Source organism: Typopeltis vanoorti, chromosome 18 (genome assembly GCF_054136105.1).
Source record: "Typopeltis vanoorti isolate ZY-2024b chromosome 18, IOZ_Tvanoo_1.0, whole genome shotgun sequence".
NCBI classification, from domain to species: domain Eukaryota; kingdom Metazoa; phylum Arthropoda; class Arachnida; order Uropygi; family Thelyphonidae; genus Typopeltis; species Typopeltis vanoorti.
This window is the reverse complement of record NC_143566.1, coordinates 43060544-43081490: the sequence shown is the minus strand read 5'-3', so window position 1 is coordinate 43081490 and position 20947 is coordinate 43060544. Positions and strand designations below refer to the sequence as shown.

The window sequence follows — 20947 nt, the reverse complement described above, 5'->3', positions numbered from 1 at the left end:
TTTCTTTCTCTTCACATGTTGCATAACCAAGTTAATTTGTTGCAAGCTATACCTCCTCATTCCAAAACCTAATAGACATCATATCATAATCAACAGCTAGAAACTTATTTCTCTGTCAAATACTGGCTACATCATTTTTCACATTGTCAAGAACAGGCTCAAAGCCAGAAAAAAAGATACATAATCAAAAGCACATAGGTGTATGTAGTTCCAGTCAGGTCAGTAGAATTTAATCTGTTTCTGCTACATGATCTACTCTGTCTAGTTAATATGAAAAAGTATCTCATGGAAGTAATGTCAGTGGATCTTACTCAAGTATTTGATGACAATATCCAGCACCCTCTTTCTTTTCCACATCCTCCAGCAAATTGGGGATGGACAAAAGGCTACTCCCATCATTAAAGAACCCAATACTAATGTAACTAGTCAGTGGGATGCTGTCAAACTCTGTCAATTTTCAGAAAAGAGTCGAGCAAGATTCCCACTCCCCTCTAAGTTCCTTTTTCTTTGCATTCTTTCTGAAACTTTTTTTTTTCCCAGAAAGGTGCCAATTTGTATACTGTGCAAGGGGAAAAAATTATCATATGTGGATGATGTAGTAGATGATTCAGTATACATCTTTTTTGGTATTTTTGAAAAATTCATCAGATCAGTGGACTAACTGCCACTGACGAAAAAATTAAAAATTGTTTTAAGGAAATGTGTACTAGACATGTTTATAGATATTGATGCAGCTTACACACACACACACACACACACACACACACACACACACACGTGTAGAATAATATTTGTAGAATTTTATTCAATAACTCCTATTTCATTTACATTCAAAACATGAGTCATGTAGCATGTGCTTACTAGGTCAAGTTGTAGAGCTGATGGGATTACACTGTTAGGCTTCAAAGGAACAATTGTAAAAGTTTGTGTGCAGTTTTTATTTTATTAAAAATAAAATAAATTATCAACAGTTAATAGTAATTTCCCAAAACTTGGAGATTGGCATTTGGCATACTCTGACTTTGCCCATCTCCAGGTTTTGGGAAGTGATTGCTATGAACTGTTCATGTTTTAATTTGTTTTTTAATCTGCACATTGTGTTTTTTTCCCTTTGACCTCTAATAGTGTAATCCTGTTAACTCAGTTATGACCAAGACAGGTTCTAGTAAGCACATGCTACATGAGTCATGTTTTTAATGTAGTTAGGTGTTTCTCCATGATGTTCATGTTATATTGTATGAAATATATTGGAGTTTTTGAATGAACATCTGCATTTTTTCTACATGTGTAAGCCATATAAGCATCTATAAAAATTAAAAGTTTTTGGAAAATAGAATCTCAGAGGCACTCCTTTTGGAAAATAGAATCTCAGAGGCACTCCTTTTGGAAAAGAGAATCTCTCATCATACTTGAAACCTTTTTCTGTTTGTCCAATACTAACACTTCAAGAACTTACACAAAAAAGCATCAAAGCTTATTTGAAGTTGCTTTACACTGTGTGTGTGTGTGTGTGTGAGATTATGCTTGATAGTAACTGACAAGTCACTATCAAGCATAATCACACACAAAATTAAAAGTTTTTAAAAATTGGATTCTCAGTGACATTCCTTTTGGACTAACTCCTAAGAGAGAGAACCTCTCACCATACTTTGAATTTCTTTTTTCTGTCCAATACTACGTACAATTGAAGAACTGATACACAAAATACTTATGTGAAGTTACTTTACATACAATCTTTATTTGATTATGTTTGAGTAGGGTAAATGATTAATGTAAGAATATAATTTCTTGTCAAGGATAATTTGTCTTTATGTACTTCTCCTGTTCTATTGCCCCACTTCATGACTTCTGTATGCTTTGTTTTTTTTCTGTGTGTATTAACCCATATGTGCCACTACATCATGTTATTTCTTATACTCATTGCATTAATAAATAAATATAATGCCTATTTGAAAATGGATAAGCAGTCATGTTGTAGATTTTTTTTTAATTTCTCTATATATCACTGATCCATTTCTGTGGGATCCCATCTACACCATCTCTCTCCATCCTTACTAAACACACAAGCCAGCCAGATAATACACACAGCTACCAGATATAATTATACTGGCCTCATATCCTTAGTTTAGTTTGCCGTGAATTCAAAACTACAATACCAGCTCTCCTCACACAAGTAATTCTGTTCTTCCCATGTTACATCTCTTTGAAACAGACATCTCCTTTTTCTGCTTTCTTGCCAGTATACTCTGTCTTGTCATAGCCTCTTGCACCCTTGTACCTTTTTTCTTGTTTCTCCACAGCCTGTCTGTGTTCATGCTCTTCCATATACAAGTTTTATTTACGTATGCTATCAAGAACAACAAATGCACCAGATGTACAGCACCAAACTGATTCGAATGCAGTTTCTCTCATACCAAGTTATTTTTGTTGATATTCATCATGCCTATTCATCTCATACAACTTAATTATGTCATTCATCTCTATCATATGCAGCATGCTAATTTCCTTTCAAACTACACCCTCATCTATCACAGCAACTACTTTCTCAGCTAAGCTTCAGCATTAATTTTAAGTTATAAGCAAGCTTTTAATTAATATTAAATTATCATCAGATGATAATTTCATATTTAAATTAAAAATGAATGTTATTTTCAAAATGAATAAAATCCATTTCATATTACACTCTGCTCTATTGAATTTTCCATTAAAGGATTAGGTTTTGCTTATATATCTATATATTATCTTTTATATTTGATTCATCATGTTAATGAAGTGGAATAATAATATATGCACACTGTTAGCATGTACTATTACTTACTTTTTCTATTTCTGTAGTTCAGGACAGGAATCATACTTTTACCAGTTGTTTGTTGAAAAAGATGAAAAACTGTTATTACCTACTGTGCAGCAGCTATTTGATCAGTCATTTCTAGCATCAGATATTAAATTATGTGAGGTATGTTTGTCTTTTTAATTTAATGTGCCTTTATATATTTACAAGGAAACTTATCCATGTGATTTTGAAATTTTTATGCACTTCATTACCTTACACACAGTGCTTGTTTTGTAAAACAATAGGTGCCAGTGTGCATTCATTGCCAGCAAGAAAATTTGGAAATTAAAACAACACCGTATCCTTATGTCACTGTTTATACAGGTGCCAGTACTCCGTGTTGTTGTGTACCATCTCCCCCCCCCCCCAAAAAAAAAAGTGCTGTGTGGGTATGTGTGTGTTTCCCATAAGTATATCTCCAGCATATTTCAGATAGCTGGTAAAATGAAACATCCATTAATTTTAAATTATCAAAATTGGAGGGCGGGAATGAGTCTTGTAACTCCATGGATTCCTGAATCATAATAATAATATGTACCTGTTTTACTATCCTTTAATCTATTCAGTTTCAGTGAACAGGAAATTAATTAGATTAATTAATCATCACCTTAGATTAATCTCTCGCATATTGAATGCTAATGATGTCAGATTCCTTCCTTATGTCTTCATATTTCACATATTTCTGACATTTATACAATCTGATTGCTTTTCTAATTTTTTTGAAACACATTCAAATCTGTTTTACGTAAATTATAATCACTGAGAAATTATATTCGTATTTTAATCCTTTACCCAAGTATAAGCAAACAAAGTTTATGCATGATGTATCTTTACAACTAGTCTACTTGTATACAGAAGCTGTTGAATTCATATCAGTTGATCCTATATCCCATAATGCAAAGCACACTTTCTTTCAAGCATTTCCATTTTTCTATATTATGGGAAGGGTCACTATTCAGATTGGTTTGGTCCTAAATAATAATGAACAGGATATTATATTCTCGTTTTATTCCTTTACCCAAGTGTAAGCAAAACGTCTACACATGAGGTATCTTTACAGAGGCTGTTGGCTATACATCAGTTGCACAATATCCCATAATACAAAGCACACTTCCTTTTGGAAGTGTATATGGCTCTGCTTTATGCACTACCCAGACTAGTCATTATTGAGGTCTCATCACTGGAAACTAAATCCAGAATATCCTGTGGTAATTAATGCACAAGTCATATATTTTCCATGAACCAGTAGCAAAATGGTTTATGACTATATCCATAAAATACTCCAGATCAGAGATTGTAAAAAGTTTTTTCCACTTAGTTACAAATTATATTACACTTAACAAGAAATTATATTTTTGTTTTGATCCTTTACCCAAGCATATTTAAACAAAATTTGCATGTGAACTCTCTATAATGATCTCTGATCCAGAGTATTTTGATAATATGCTGATATACCATTTTACTACCTGAATATGAAAAATATATTACTTCAGCATTCTCCCTGGTCTGGCTCCTAGTTATAAAAATCTATAAAGGTTGAAACATCATCATAAAGATAGAAAAGGCAGAAAGATGCTCTCTCACAATTAAAGCAAAAGTCAAGTCCAGGAATTGACAAAATCAGACCCACAGACCTCATGGAAAAAAAGAATTTTAACATAAGAAATCAACAACACTTAGCAGTCACCCCCTTCATTTACATTCTTCAACAGACTGTCACTAAAGTAATGTCTCGCACCAAAATCTCTATGGATAGTGATGACGTCCACCACAGAACACATCTTCGACTCCTTTCAGCATGAACATCTGTTTGAAGACAATAGTACCATGAAAAGTTATAAATCAGCATATTAATGCCCTTCTTGTTCATAATCAGCACAAGCTTGAAAGATCCATTACAGCAGCTGAAGTCTCTACAGCATATAAAAAATTCCAGGCAAGGAAATTCCAAGATCTGTAATTTAGGGATGGAATTTACTATGAGACTAAGGATATTATTCTTCCCATTCTTGTTAAACCATTTAATTCCTTTCTCTCTCTCTCTCTCTCTCTTCAGGTCACATACTTAGTTAATTAATAACCAGCCATACCCTCCTCATTCCAAAACCTACTGGAGATCATAACAGCTGGAGACTTATTTCTCTGTCTAATACTGATTCAAGACCCCTTTTTTATATTATCAGCAATAGGCTGAATGCAGAATTAAATACATAAAAGCACACTGTTGATACTTTCAGTGAATCTGACTTGAGCTTTTTTTATACTGTCTGGCATCACTTTCTGTTTCACATCCTCCAACATACTGTGGTAGCAAAAACAGCTACTGCCCATCATTACCTATGCTAATACAAGTACCACTTTCTAGTCGTTGGGTTCTTATCAGACCCAGTCAGATTTCCAAAAGAAGTCAAGCAGGGTTTTCCTTTTAGTCCTCTTTGTATTGATTCTTGAACTTTTTTTTTTTTTTTTTTTTCAGAACGTTGACAGTTTGTGTGCTTTGTATGGGGGGAAAACAGTTCCCTCAAATATGAAGGGGAGGAAGTATTAGCATATGCTGATGATATAGTAGGCACTTTGAGTGATAATGATTCTCAACACACATCTCTTTGTTATTTTGGAAAAATTCAGCAAAGTCAGTGAACTAGCTGCCAGTGTTGATAAGACAAAAGTTTTTAGAAAATTGGATCTCAGAGGTTTTCCCTTTGGACTACTAATCCCTAAGAGAGAACCTCTCACCATACTTCAAATTCCATTTATCCACCACTTGTGCAATACTATCGCTTCAAGAACTTAAATGCAAAAGCATAAAACCTTAGAAGACTAGAAATTTAATCTAATTTTTTTCCCCATTGCTATATGATAGAGGTATTGCAAAAAAAAAAAAAAACATTACATAGTCTGTTCCAAATATGCAGAACAAGAGGGCAGCTGTAGAATGTGTGTTCTACTATTTTCAAATCTCTAATAGATATCACAGATTGGCTCTCCAATGTTAAATACTTCTGTTTGATGGCATTTGCTCCATCATGTTAGTAATTCTCAAAAAAACTCTTGTTAGATATCTTTGGAATGTCAGTAAGTTATTAAATGGATTATCATTAGTACTTAACTGTGGAAGTACGTAGAAGTATTATTAACGTTGATATTAATGCTTTTGTGTTATTAATGGAAAGAATGTTGGCATGAAAATGATATAGAAGTCTCACAGTTAAGCAGAGAATGCTGTAATATTCAGAACAATCTCAGGAATAAGCTACTGGGTCATTATAATCATTTATTCCAAACAGTGAGAGATGGAAACTAAGTTGTACTGGAGAAAGTCTGCACATGCGCAGATCTGTAATATTTTAAGAATTTTAATATAGTTAACCTAAAGTCTCCATGCTTCTTTGTTAGTTGAAGAAATTGCTCAAGTTTTTTAATTTGGTAAGCTCCAAAAAATTGCACAGGTTTAATATACAAATTATATTTCTTCAATCTTCTGTAATGTTTATTATGTACAGCTAAGCAGTAAAGATTATGCCTTTAAGTACTGTGGTTTTAGAAAACCACAGAACTTAGAATGAATATTCTGAAAACGTAGGTTTCATGTAGCTTCTGACGTAAGACGATAAATAAAATATCTAAGCTCCATGATAATGGAGCTATTCCTTTTATCAATCTTTAAGTTTAAGATTAATGAATTATTTATTTTTAAAATTTTTCACTTAGATGAACAAATCAAACCTACTGGGATAATATAAGATCAAAATATGGTCGATATTCAAATTTTAAAAGTACTCGAAAAATGTTGTAAAACTGGGAAACCATATGAAATGTGAAAACCAAATAGATGACTAAAGCTATATCAAAAAGTAGGAATAAAACTGTAAATAAAACAAAATTTAGAAGGATAATGAATTTAACTCTGACTAGACTAGCAATGATTTAATGACACGTAACTTATATCCTATTCATGGTTGAATAAAATAACCCTCTTCACGCTCCTCACTATCTACTTATCTTCACTTTTTCAGAACAACAGCCGACATTTAGGAAAGTTTTCCTGAATTTTTAGTGCAGGCACTAAAAAATTAACTTCTGATCTTATATATAAAACTATGTACAATTTCAAACTTATAGGAACCAGTTTTGATTTGAGAAGGATTATTATCACAAATCTTTCTAGTTACTGGCATATACTTTGTTTTTTCTTAGTTAATCTGCAAATTCATCTTCTTTGCTGCCTTTTCTAAACTAATGAAAGTTTCTTCCATTCATATCCTTCCTATAATATCAATATCGTCTGCATATGCCATAATTTGTACTGACTTGTAGAGAATAGTTCCCCTTGTCAAACACCATTTTTTATATATATTGGATCAGAGAACATGTTCTGAATTTTGATCTGACAACAGGTATTTCTCATTAGCTTTAACTAAAACTAAGTTTTTGTGGAATCTGTAGTTCCTCCATTGCAATAAATAAGTTAGATCTATCTATGCTATCATATGCAGTTCTAAAATCTATGAAAAGGTGGTGTGTTTCAATTCAAAATGCATTACATTTTTCAAGTAATTGCCGTATATTAAAAATCTGATCATTTGTAGATATTCCTTGACGGAATCCACACTGATAATCACCAATAACATTCTCTGCATAGGGATAAAGTTTCTTAAATAGAATGTTAGAGAAAATTTTATAAGTTGTACATAGTAAATTAATTTCTCTATAGTTAGAACATATCATTACATCACCTTTCTTATGGATGGGGCATATTACACTCAGATTCCATTTGTCTGGAATTGTTTCATTAATCCAGATTTTGTTGATATGTTGACACAGCTGCTTGAAGTATTCTGTACCTGAAGTTTTAATTAATTCTGCTTGTATCCTATCCATTCCTGGGCCTTATTGTTCTTATGTTTTTTAATAGCTGCCTCCACTTCTGCATCTGTTGGTACTGGTTCAACATCTTCTAGATCTTGGCTCTCTTCCACATCATCTAATTGACCAGATATATTTGAATTCAATAGTTCATTGAAATGCTCTACCCATCTTCCTAGTGTTAAATTGTGAATGAAGATATTTATAATAATAATACTTCATTCATAATTAACATCATATACCATATCATAAGCAGGACTTATTTAAATTTTTCTGTTAGTTTCTTGCTTATAAAATATTCATGTAATTCCTTTTAAGTTTTGTTAGTTAATTTTATTTATGTGATTTTAAAACATATTATAGATATGAAAAGGCTCTGTATTAAAGTGTCAATTATTTTATTTACTTTATTCTTTTAATAATAATATTAGAAACTGTGATGTATGTAATTTTAATATATCCAGAAGATTCTTTGTGATATCATTTGATTTGTTATAATAAATTCAGTTTAATCCTTTATCCAAGTGTGAGCAATGTTGTGAGAAAACATGCAAATTTCTCCTAGTGCATGTTGAAGTGTGAACTACTATATACGAAGCGAAAAACAAGTTTGATGTGAGCCTAACCGGTGAGAACCAGTTATTGGCGGGGAAAAGGGAGGAGTGGATACGAAAACGAAAGTAAAGGGAGAATCGAATAGGGGAGTATAGAGAACGGTAGCTGGAGACTGGAGGGGAATTTTGACATGCCAAAAACAGTATTTAAAGGACCAGGAATTGAGTGGTATTTTAACTTACCTTTATCTGAGTTGGATTTATACCAAAACTTCCTAACGCCTAGCAGTGGAATAGTGCAGGAAATAGGATAATACATATAAGAATAAGAAGAAATAGGTAGATAATTTAAACCAAGTGCATAAAGGTTATATTCTCCTAAGTCTATAAATCAGTCGCAGAAGTGGAAAATTCTTTTAAGTTTGTGTTACTACAAAGTAAAAGTCAGCAAGGACTTTAAAATTATTGTTCGATCTCCTTATGATGTGATGAAGCTATATCCTGGTAAGATTACCTTTACTATACTTAGTGAGAAGTAACGAAAATTAATTCCGCCAAAAGTAAATTATTCCTAGTTGCTGTATTCAGCGAGTCAAGATTTAATGTGTGATGTGCTAAGACTTTTCCCTCTTCAAGTGATAAATGCTATATTATTGAATTAAGTGTTCATTGACTGAACGAGAATACTGTGAAGCCTATTTGATGTAATTTAGGAATCTCGAACTTACAAGAACTAAAATTGATTGACAGAACTTAGAGAATTACAAATGAATGTCTGATGGTTCATGAGTTGTATTCTTTGTGAATATCTTGAACTGATTTGATATTTAAATGTCTTGAAATGTAACCTTAATCAGAGTAGAGTTATGATATAAGTTCTTTGTAATAAGAAGGATAAGATCTGTTAAATATAATCTTTAATTATAAAGTTTATGCTCAGCTGAGTAGTATACTAGTGACTTAATGAGAGCTTTATATTCGTTCAATCATAATGTCCCTGTTGGAATATTGTGTTATGATGTAATTTATGTGTCACTGCATTAAATAATTTTATTTGAATTGAATCTTGTATTTGCCTGATTTTTTCATTGCACCGCTCATTAAAATAATTCAAATCTTAGCGGGAACCCTATGTAATAAAGAAAACCTCAGCCTAAAATCAGCTTATGATAACCCAATACAGTTGAAGGTTGATTTATCTAAATTGCTCTTGCAATTCAGAATATGGAGTGGCACAGTATAATATAAATTTTCTTCATATTCGATTGATATATCAGCTTACAACTAGTTAAATACTAAAGAGAGAGAATTGTAAGACAATAAAACGTGATTGAGCAGAAATTACGATATAACACTAGTATCATTTCATTCCCACTCAAAATTATACCCTCCTTATCCCTACATAATGTTGTTCTAGGCTGGAAATCTTTCCGACTAATATTTAAATTTTGATAGAAAGATCTGCTTTTATTTATACTCCTGAGATGTTTCAATTCCTTAAGTTCATCCACATGGTATTTCTTCTTTCTATTCGTATGCACTCTTTTTTCTTCATTTCTAGCCAAATGATATTCCTCCACAGCTTTACAAGTGTGGTTTCTTTGCTGCATTATATGCCTCATTTTTTAATACAGTCACACGTTCACATTCTGCATCAAACCAATGGTTATACTTAGCTCTACTGACTTTTCCTAATACTATGTCTGCTGTTGTCACTATGACATCCCTAAGAACATCCCAAGCTTCATTAACACTCTCACCAGTGGTTAGATCAGACAAGTTTTCACTGATTCTCTCACCATATTTGGCTTTAACTTCTAATTCCTTCAATCTTTCTTTATTAAACTTTCTAGCATGGGACCCATATATCTTCCTTGCATTGGAGATTCTGCTTCTAATCTTTGATATAATCAAATAGTGAACAGAATCAATATTTGCTCTTCTGTAGGTTCTAACATCTATCAAATTGGATAGGTGTCTTGCATCAAAAGATGATTGATTTGGTTAAAGGTGCCTCCATCAGGAGACTTCCAGGTCATTTTATGAATATCTTTATATAATTAAACATTCTACTACCAATAATCATATTTCTTGAAGAAACAAAGTTGATTAATCTAATCCCATTATCATTAGTCTCATTATGTAAATTATATTTCCCAATGGTTGGCCTGTGTATATATCCTCTTTACCTATCTTGGCATTAAAATCACCTATAATCATTTTTACATCCCTCTTTGGACATTTCCCATATATCTTATCTAATTCATCACAAAACAACTCTTTTTCAGCATCATTCTTTTCTTCAGTTGAAGCATGTACAGAGATAAAACTGTAGTTAAAAAACTGTCCTTTAATTCGTAACATACACATTCAAGGTGAGTTTACTTTAAAGTCCATGATAAGATGTTTTATTCTCTTGTTTACAGTGAAACCTGTTCCAAACATGTGATTTTTCTTTTGGCAGCTATAAAAAATATGATTTTTCTTTTCCATAATCCCTTCTCCTGTCCATCTCATTTCTTGTATAGCCGTAACAAGTATCCTGTATTTATCCAATTGCTCCAACAGCATTTTTAAAGCTCCAGATCAGTACATAGAATATACATTCCATGATCCAATTTTCAAATCCTTAAAACATTTGCCATTTTGTCACCATTTAGTCCATCCAGCAGTTATTTGTTTAGATTTCATAACAAGTTGTTTTTTTCCAGGGTGAGGATCATCGATCCCATGCCTAACTCCCAACCTGGAGGACCAGGTCTCCGTAATTATGACCCCCAGAGACAGGGTGACCCAGCTATACTCCCAGGCACTGGGTATCCATTTTAGTCACCTCGTATGACATGCATGGGCTACAGTGGGGCTATTCTTATTCACCACACGGTGGGGGTGGGGGGGGGATCTGAATTACCCTATTTATAAGGGAAGAAAAGATATAAATTCAATCAAGATGAGTGCCAATACCTTGATTCATGTGCATGAAGCCTGGAGATTAGGACTGCAAATCCTCTATATGTCTACTATTTGAGCATTGTGAAGACATTTTTAACTGTGCATATATTCACTTTTCCACTTCAGGGGTGTCCTTCTATTTTGTTTAATGTTGGGTTTTCAATACAATTCCATTTTCCATCTGCTATGATGTAGTGGGCACCATATAAATATGGCTTAAATTCCTGGAAGAATTTTTGTCTAACTATTCCATTGGATGGAGCATAAACATTTTTAAAACTTATTACACATCCACAATATTTCCAGTTTATTATCAAGATTCTCCCTTCTGTATTTCTTTGGATATTACAGAATGACCCAAGGAGGACGACAAGAATAAGAACTCCTACTCCAACCCTATTAAATCTTTCAAAGCTCCAATAAGAAAGAAGTGGATATCTATATGTAAAAGCTTTTATATCTGTAGAAGTATGTTTCTTGGAGAAACAAAAACCTGGTATTATTGCAAAGCATAAGTTTCCATATAGCTTGCCTCTGGAATCCTCATATATTTATTGAGGCAACACAGAAAGGATATGATATGATTAGTGAAGTGTCACTGGTAAGTCTTTAACTTCTAGAAATTATATTCTTAGTTTCATCCTTTATCCAAATGTAAGCAAACAAAGTTTACGCATGAAGTATCTTCATGATTAGGCTACTTGTATATAGAGGCTAACAACTTCACATCAATTGTGTTAGTATCCCATAATGCAATTCACATTCCTTATGGAGATGTATAATGCTATGCATTATAGAAAGAGCCACTACCCAGACTGGTTTTAACCTTTATTGAGGTCTCATCAGTGGGAAGTAGATCCAGAAGAGATACCAAGGGTGAAGTAATGCAGAAGTCAATATTTCCACCACCCAGTCTGGGTAGTAGCCCTTTCCAGAATGCATAGCATTATACATGTGTGTAAGGATATGTGCATTGCATTATGGGATACTATGGCAGTTGATGTGAAGTCATTAGCCACTATATACAAGTAGCCCATTCATGAAGATACTTCACCCATAAACTTTGTTTGCTTACACTTGGATAAAGGATGAAATCAAGAATATAATTTCTTGGCATCTTGAATTTATTGTATAACTAAGTGAAAAAACTTCCAACTTCTATCTTTAACTTTTAGATTTTGGATGAACCTGATGAGGTCTTCAATATGTAAAGGAGCATTTGTGAAGCCTGCTTCTTGTGAATTGTTTTCCAGTTTTTATAAAGTTGCTTTCTAGTATTTTAGTTTTCTGTCTATTGTTCTTGGTTTGGAAGCTAGTTATTTTCATTTCATGTAGATAATAATCATACTGAGAAAACTTTGAATCAATAAACTTTATTATTGTTTCTTTAATTATATCTCTCACTTTCCCTTTATTAACATGAGATGGTTCCTTATGTCTGAGCCTTAGAAGTCTTCATTTGACGATCCACAACCTTCTCCATTTTTCCTTTTTATTATTATGTCTTCTTTTAGATTTAGTTCCTTTTTTAGTACGTCTTTTAATTTTTTTTGTTTATCCTCAATTTCTTTTTATTAATTCATCTTTTCTTTTTGATGATCTTATCTGCATTCTAAGTTCTTTCAGATGTCTTACTTGCTTTTCTGTTTCTTCTCTGGTTTCTCCTTGTGGAACAGTTTTTCATTTGTTTGCATTCATCTTATCAGTGGTGTAGCTAGAGGGGGGGCTTTTGCCACCCCTTTCAATAATACTACAAAATACTACACCAAAAATACTACAAAAATTCAAAACGATGTATATAGAAATAAATTAAAACACTGTTTATTTTTAACTTTAATTTCAACATTCTAAAATGTTATTTTTCTTGCTTTTCTGTTAGCAAAATTGTCAAAGTCTGTTTCATAGTAATCTAAGTAATTTTTATTTAGAAAACTCCTCTCACAACTAGCAACACTTACAGCAATTGTGAGGAAAATTCGCTGTAGTATTACAATAGTTGGAATTGAGTTCTCGAGACTGTATTTTAGAATTAACTGCAAAAGTTCAAAAATATTCAAAGTGCCATCCGTGGCGGATCGCCCCTTCCGTCTTCCCCCCCCTCTAGCTATGTTTCTGCATCTTATATCTGTTCAGTTGTTGTACTAAGTTCTATTTTTGGTGTGTTATAACGTTTAATTTGACAAAACACGTTACAGATAAATATGGCACCTGTGCGTAGGAAAATGGCGGCCAGTAATGAAGGTTTGTCATCGTTATCAAAGAACGGTAGCATAAAAGAAATGAGTCAGTGTACTAGCTGTGAAATGTACACTTTGCGGAGTGTGGTCGGAGTGTGGTTAGATGATGATAAAGGATTGAATGTGTGTAGAAAATGTAGGGAGAATGCGGAATTGAAGTGTATTTCGGATCGTGAGTGTGATATTTTTGTCAACCTTCAAAATGAAGGAAATAGGGATATGACAAGAAACAGCAAAGTTGTACATGAAAATTGTGAGAGTGTGAATGTAGAAAGTGTGAATGATAGTATAAATGGTTTCTCAGAGAACAAAAAAGATGAGATAGATGCATTGAGTGAGATCGCGTTGTTGAATAGTGCGATAGAAAGAGCAAAACAGCAGCTAGAGTGCATGAACAAAAGTAGACTGAATGAACCAACCAATAATAAAAGGTATGACAGGAAAAATAGACGTATGAATGTGAACATGAACAAAATGAAGGATAGAGTGCTGTATGGAGACTCGTTAGTACGAGGTGTGTTAGTAGAGGATTTGACAAAATCGTACCAACCTGGTGCGACCATAAAGGACGTAACTGCGTCTATTAGAGAGCAAAAGGAAAGGGTGAAAGAAATGATTGTTGTGGCAGGTACGAATGATTTGAAAGGAGATAAAATGGAAATGATAGAAGACCTGAATGAATTGTTTGAGGTAGCAAAAGAAAAGAGTGAGAGAGTTAGAATGATTAGTCTTTTGCCACGGTATGACAGTGAAATGTTTAAAAGGAGGGCTATAATTGCAAATGACTTTATGCGTGGGTTATGTATGACGAGTGGTGTGGAATTTGTGGATGTGTGGAGTGAGTTTGATGGGCGAAAGGATCTATATAAGATGGATGGCTTGCATTTGAATGGTTACGGTGTAAGAAGACTTGAGAAAGTGTTGCTGAATGTAGTGGATGTGCAAATTCAGGGAAACTTGATTTGTTAGGGTGGGTGGGTAGAGATACAGTCCTTATGGAGGCAGTTGAATGTAAGAATGAATATAATATGCCAGAGCAAATAAGGATAACAAATCAGAGTGGGATAGTTAATATAAGGCATCAAGGTAGGGTTGGGGCTAATGGGGGTCTTAAATTCATGTACACTAATACTAGGAGTATTAGGAACAAGAAGGAAGAGTTTTTGGCCATGGTTGGCACTTCCAGACCACAGGTTATAGGTATTAGTGAAACATGGCTGACTGTAGATGATATAACTAGTGGGATTGAATGTGATGGGTATAGTGTGTTCAGGAATGACAGAGAGAATAAAATGGGGGGAGGAGTATTGTTGATGATAGCTGATGAGCTCCAGCCAAGGAGAATAGAAGTTGAATTGCAGGATAGAGAAAAGAGCACATTTGAGGCCATTTGGTGTGAGATTGTGGCTAGCAGAACTAAATATACAATTGGGTGCTGCTATAGACCAGGTGATGGAAAAGATGGTGGTGACAGTATGCACAAGCAAATAGAAGAAATGGGTGGAAGGAGGGTGATTATTATGGGAGATTTCAACTATGGTCGCATTGATTGGAGTGAGGAGAGGACACATGGGAGGAAGGAACTGGATTTTATGCGGTTATTAAGGGATAACTATTTGCGACAGCATGTAATGGAAAATACTAGGGGTCAGAGAGTGCTTGACCTAGTAATTACATCTGAGGATTTGGCTGTAACAAATATGACCACATTGCCACCAATCGGTGAGAGTGATCATAGGGTCTTAACTTGGGAGGTGGCTAAAGGTGTAGAATTTTCAATTAAGACAGGGTACGTGTGGAATTATTGGGCGGGAAAGTATGACAAGCTTAGGAGTTTGATTGGTTCAGTGCCATGGCATGTACAACTGCAAGGACTAGAAGTTGATAGTGCATGGGAGGTAGTTAAGAAGTGCTTGCATGAAGCAATGGCTGACTGTATACCTAGAGTCCGAATAATAAATCACGTAGGGGTCAAATGGATGAATAACACCATTAAGCTTGAGTTGCAAAAAAAGAAACAACTATGGAGGGAATTTAAGGAGAAGGGTGACCGGCAGGCACATGAACGGTATAAAGCGCAGGCCAGAAGGGTGACGAGTGTGGTAAGAAAAGCAAAAAAGGATTACGAAAGAACATTGGCCATGCAGGCTAAAGAGAATCCTAAACAGTTTTTTAGATATGTAGCAAGTAAAAGGAAAAATGTACATGGCAGATTGATTTTAAAGAATGCCGATGGTAGGGAGGTAACTGAATCAGTTGAGATAGTTGAGTTACTGAGTGAGCACTTTGCAAAAGTATATCATCCAGGTGGTGACATTGCAGAAACGAATAAACCAGTAGATTATACAGGAATTGTGGTTAATGAAGTGGAGGTGAGTAGTCTATTGCATAACCTCAATGTCAATACATCTGTGGGATTGGATGGTATACCAGCTCGTGTTGTACGAGAAGCAGCTAAAGAATTGTGAGTACCCTTGACCATTTTGTTTAATTTGAGTCTCGGGTCTGGGTTAGTCCCGAGCGGGTGGAAAGAGGGGAAAATAGTTCCACTGCATAAAGGTGGTTCCAAGACTGCTGTTGTAAATTACCGACCGATTAGCATATCAGGAATCATTGTCAAGGTCTTAGAGAAAATAGTCAAAAGGAAAATACAAGATTGGATTGAAGAAAATGGGATACTGTATCGGGGACAGCATGGTTTTGTGAAGGGTAGGTCATGCCTCAGTAACTTGCTCACGTATTATAACACAGTGACGGCTGAACTGGATAAGGGTAATGGGTTTACGGTGATTCTACTGGACCTTGCCAAGGCCTTTGACAGGATTCCACATGGAATTCTAATCAGTAAATTGCAGCATATGGGAATAGACATAGGGTTGGTGAGATGGATAGGAGGGTGGTTGACGGAGAGATATCAGAGAGTGGTTTACTCGGGAGTAGAGTCCACAAGACGGCCTGTGACTAGTGGTGTGCCACAAGGATCTGTTCTTGGACCACTGCTGTTTAATTTGTTCATAAATGATATAGGAAATGATCTGAGAGGAACAGTTCATTTGTTTGCGGATGATGCGAAGTTGGGTAGGGCAATAGTGAATGCAGATGACGTCAAAATTTTGCAGGATGATTTGGATAGATTGGAGGTCTGGGCTAAGGAGAATGGATGTCAGTTTAATGTGGCAAAATGTAAGGTTATGCATTTTGGGGTGAAAAGATTGGCGGCAGTTGACTGCATTGGTGGAACCCTGCTCCAGGAAATTGATGAGGCATGAGATTTAGGAGTGTTGGTGGATAAGGAATTGAAATTTAGGGGACACATTGCAAAAGTGACCAAAACAGCTCATCAAATCACTTGGTTGCTGAAGAATACGTTGACAAGCAGAGACAAGCAGGTTATTGTTCCTCTCTATCGAGCCTTGATAAGACCCCATCTAGACTACTGTGCTCAGATTTGGTCACCTAGGTTTCTTCTTGATGGGGAGGATGTGGAGAGGATCCAGAGGCGAGTGACCAAGATGATAGCAGGTCTGTGGAATGAACCGTATGAGAACAGGTTGAGGATTTGTGGGTTGCAAAAATTGGTTGATAGGCGGAGGAGGGGAGATATGATTGAGACATTCAAATTACTGAAGGGTTTCTATAAAATTAATTCAGAAGATATTTTTGAGAACAGGGCTGGTTGTGGGAGGACTAGGGGACATCCATGGAAACTGGGCAAAAGTGTGGTTAGTAAAGGTGTTAGAGCTGGGTTCTTTACTTTTAGAGTAGTGAATGAGTGGAATGCGCTCCCTGAGTCTGTAGTGGATGCTGTGACAGTGAATGAGTTTAAGGCGAGGTATGATAGATACTGTATGAATGTCAGATAGTTGTGATGAATATGATTTGGGTCCTCCCTCGATGAGTCTAATGACTCCCTGGAGTTGCCCGTAATAATAGTAATAATAATAATAATTATTAGTAATTTCAGCTCATGTTGTTCCATCCATATTTGACTGCAAAAGTGGCTCTTGCATTTCTGAATTTTGGGACTAATTTCTGGCTCATTATTCTATGCAATTTTTGTGATTTTACCAAATATAGTTTGTTTGAAAGCACTATCTTTACTAGACCGAACTAGAAAATCCAGGAACTCTTCTTTATACCTCTTCAATATATATGTTGTTCTAATTGGCTCTACTGGTGCTCCCACTCTTTCAGCAAAAGTTCTTCAAGGACAGGTGGTAATGTGATGTTCAGAACTTTCCCATTTCTGACATGGTTTGAGACACTGATTAGCAATATGCATGAACCACAATGCAGGCACTTCCTCTGTACTTAGGAATAGTTCACCATAATTTGAGTTGTACCAATGTTGATAAAAGTTTGTACAGGCATCTTAATGGTGAAAGTGACCTCACCAGTAAACCAGTTTGGATCTTCGCCTGATATTTTGGCCCTTTAGTGTGCTACTGATTTTATCCCATTTTGAGAATCTCTGGATAAGAATTTCATTACTGTTCTGTAGTACATATTCCATTGGAAATCTCTTGATTTTTACTGTTTTAACCAGGTTTTCCACCATTACAGGAATTACTGTGCTGCCTTCAAATGTAAATCCCTGTAATAGTTTATTCCTTTCCACATCTTTAACTACAATTAAATATTTCTGTCCACTGTATGACATGAAAGAATAAATCTTACTAGCCCTACTATCTCTTTTAAAACCTTAGTCACCTGTCTCGCTTCTTCATGTCTTGGAATTTCAATTCCTAGAGTTTGCATCCTTTGAGAAATTGGTACTGTTATATTCTCGTTTTATATATATCGTGTGTGGTCTGTGTGACTATATGACTGCCTTATTGTTATATCTCTGTCTTTACTTTAACTTTACAGTTAACATTAAATTTTTTTGTATCACTTACTATCAGATATTCGTTTGCCGACAAATTTGTATTGATTAAAGACTGCGCCAGCCAGCAACTAAACTCTGACACATTATCCAAGGATACTTAAAGAAAATGTAGGGATCATGAGGCATGCAGTCGTGGTCCCAATTCTTATACCACTATTGGTTTCCCCTTTAATGCACGGTACGCAAGTTTTCAAATGGTAGCTCATCTGCAGAAAAGATGACAAACTCATTTGATTGTATATAAAGAAACACATTTATTATGGCACAAAGACAAGTATATATGTTAATCAAATCCTTAATCTTAAAAGAGTCTGGGTTCCCATATACTTAATTAATCACATCCAAAACTTCTATGTTATAGTCCCTTACTTGACATGAATTTCTCACTTCAATACGTACATCTATTCTCAGACTCTTATAACTAAGTTACCTAATATCATCACACATGTAATATTGCACATATACACAAGACAACTCAATAATTCTGACATGAACTTCTCTAGAGTAATACTTCTTATTCTTACTTAATCCTCCCTCCAAAATATTTAGCTAACATTTAATTCCATTCTGACCATATAATATTACTGTTCCTAAATCACACGAACAGTTCGGGCCTCGGCCTCCTGTTAGCCTGGAGCCTAATATGCTTTCTTCTCAATCACAGACTGTTCTCATAGCACCACATGGAAATAGCATGTTTCCTTAACTTCTGCTTCCTTACCCCACGGTTACTTTAATCGAACAATTAACATAAGAAAATCTTACGCTTACCGTTCTTGCCTTGAACTGGATATTCTGGTCTGCTTACAGTGTCTTCACTGATGGCAGCTTTGCTATTCCTTTGTTTCCATACGAACCAAAAACACTCATACACAGGTTTGAACACTGACGTTGATCTCATCAATGGCTCTTTCTTCTTATGGATCTGAATACATTGTAGTTGCAGCCTTGGCTCACGTCGCATACATAGCAAGGGGGGATTCTTACTACACACGTGGCGGCAAGCTCTACACAGCTCTCCGACAGGAAACTAGGTGCCGACGAAACCTGGAGACAAGAGACAAGAGAGCGATTCGAATCCCCGCCGAAACCTTTATACCTCAGAACAGCTCCCTCACTCGGCGGTGTTGTCACGCATACGGCGACTGCCGATTGGACACCGTGGCCACGGACTGTTTTTACATGGCTTAAAACATGCTCTAGCTTATACATATTTACTTGGCAATTTATACATGATTTTATATTCTAATTCATTTACAACTATTCTCTATTAAACTCATGGGTTATTTTAACACTGTTCAGAGCTTACACACTTGGATATTTACATGTTCTTGGGACATTAGTCAGTACATTTCCCATCCGGAGGCATAAGCATGTCCTTATCCACTCCTTCTGAGATAACTCAATGTTGGGTGGGAAAAAAAAAGGCGACTGATCATTTTTTTTCAACACAACAGTACCATTACCTCAGCGAGAAAAGACTAAAACCTTTGTGTTTGATTATAAGAAAAACCTTTCATTCATAAAACTGAAAATTAAATAATCCTGTGATATAGAAACAATTGTAGACCACCAGCAAGTGCTATATTTGAGCTACTATAAAATGGCAGCTGTGATATAGCCAAAAGTAATCTCATAATGCATATGTTAACTGTACTACTACTACCAGCAATTTTAATAAGTAGATTAAAAATCCAGCACTGGTTGGTGACGGGGGAGAGTGAAACCACTGCTAGCACCAGTAAAATAAAATTAAAATATCAAAGTGAACAACATAGGAAAGAAAATCACAGTACTTATCTTGCCAATATTCAAGGTGTCATCAATGAGAGCCAAACCCAGAAGAAATACTAAGGTTGAAGTAGTGCAGAAATCATATATTTCTCATATACAAGTAGTGAAAAAGTGTATCACCTTATTATTGAAATACTCTGGATCAGAGATAGATGTTGAAAGTGTTTTCACTTGGTTAGACTGTAAATTAAAGATGCCAAGAAATTAAATTCTTGGTTTAATCCTTTATCCATGTGTAAGCTACGTTTGCATGTGAAGTATCTTCACAACTGAGCTACTTGTTTATAGAGGTTAATTACTTCACATCAGTTGCCTTAGTCTCCCACAATGCAAAGCACACCCCTTCAGACATGTATAATGTTATGCATTATGGGAAGGGCCACTATCGAGATCGGTTTCAACCTTTATTGAGATCTCATCAGTGGAAGCCAGAACCAGAAGAGATACCAATACTAATGCAATTGATGTGAAGTCATTAGACTCTCTATGCAAATAGCCCAGCTGTGAAGATACTTCACGTGCAAACTTTGCTTACACTTGGATAAAGGATTAAACCAAGAATATAATTTCCATATCACTTTATTAGAAGTGCAGTTTCCAATTTTTTGACAATGTTCCATTTTTCATTATCCCGTGTTTACTTACTAGTTATAAATTCCTGCTAAAACAAGTGCATAGCTTAGTTTATAAATCCTCAAATTTGAGAATTTATACTAGAGTTTATACTAATTAATCCTCAAATTTTTCTCATGTATTGAACAATCATATGAATTTATAGTAATTAGATAGCTGTTGTAATGGTGAACAATGAAGTATGTATGAT

The 20947-nt window shown here is 34.9% G+C and overlaps 1 protein-coding gene across 5 annotated transcripts in view; it reads left to right on the top strand.

Annotated features, from left to right (window-relative positions):
• Positions 1-20947, top strand: part of CYLD (ubiquitin carboxyl-terminal hydrolase CYLD) — a 451655-nt gene that overhangs the window by 346887 nt on the left and 83821 nt on the right. For all 5 annotated transcript variants that reach the window (XM_090407955.1, XM_090407951.1, XM_090407953.1 and 2 more), the window contains one exon: positions 2836-2956. In XM_090407955.1, coding sequence (XP_090264081.1) covers positions 2836-2956 — 121 coding nt within the window. The remainder of the gene's footprint in view (positions 1-2835; positions 2957-20947) is intronic.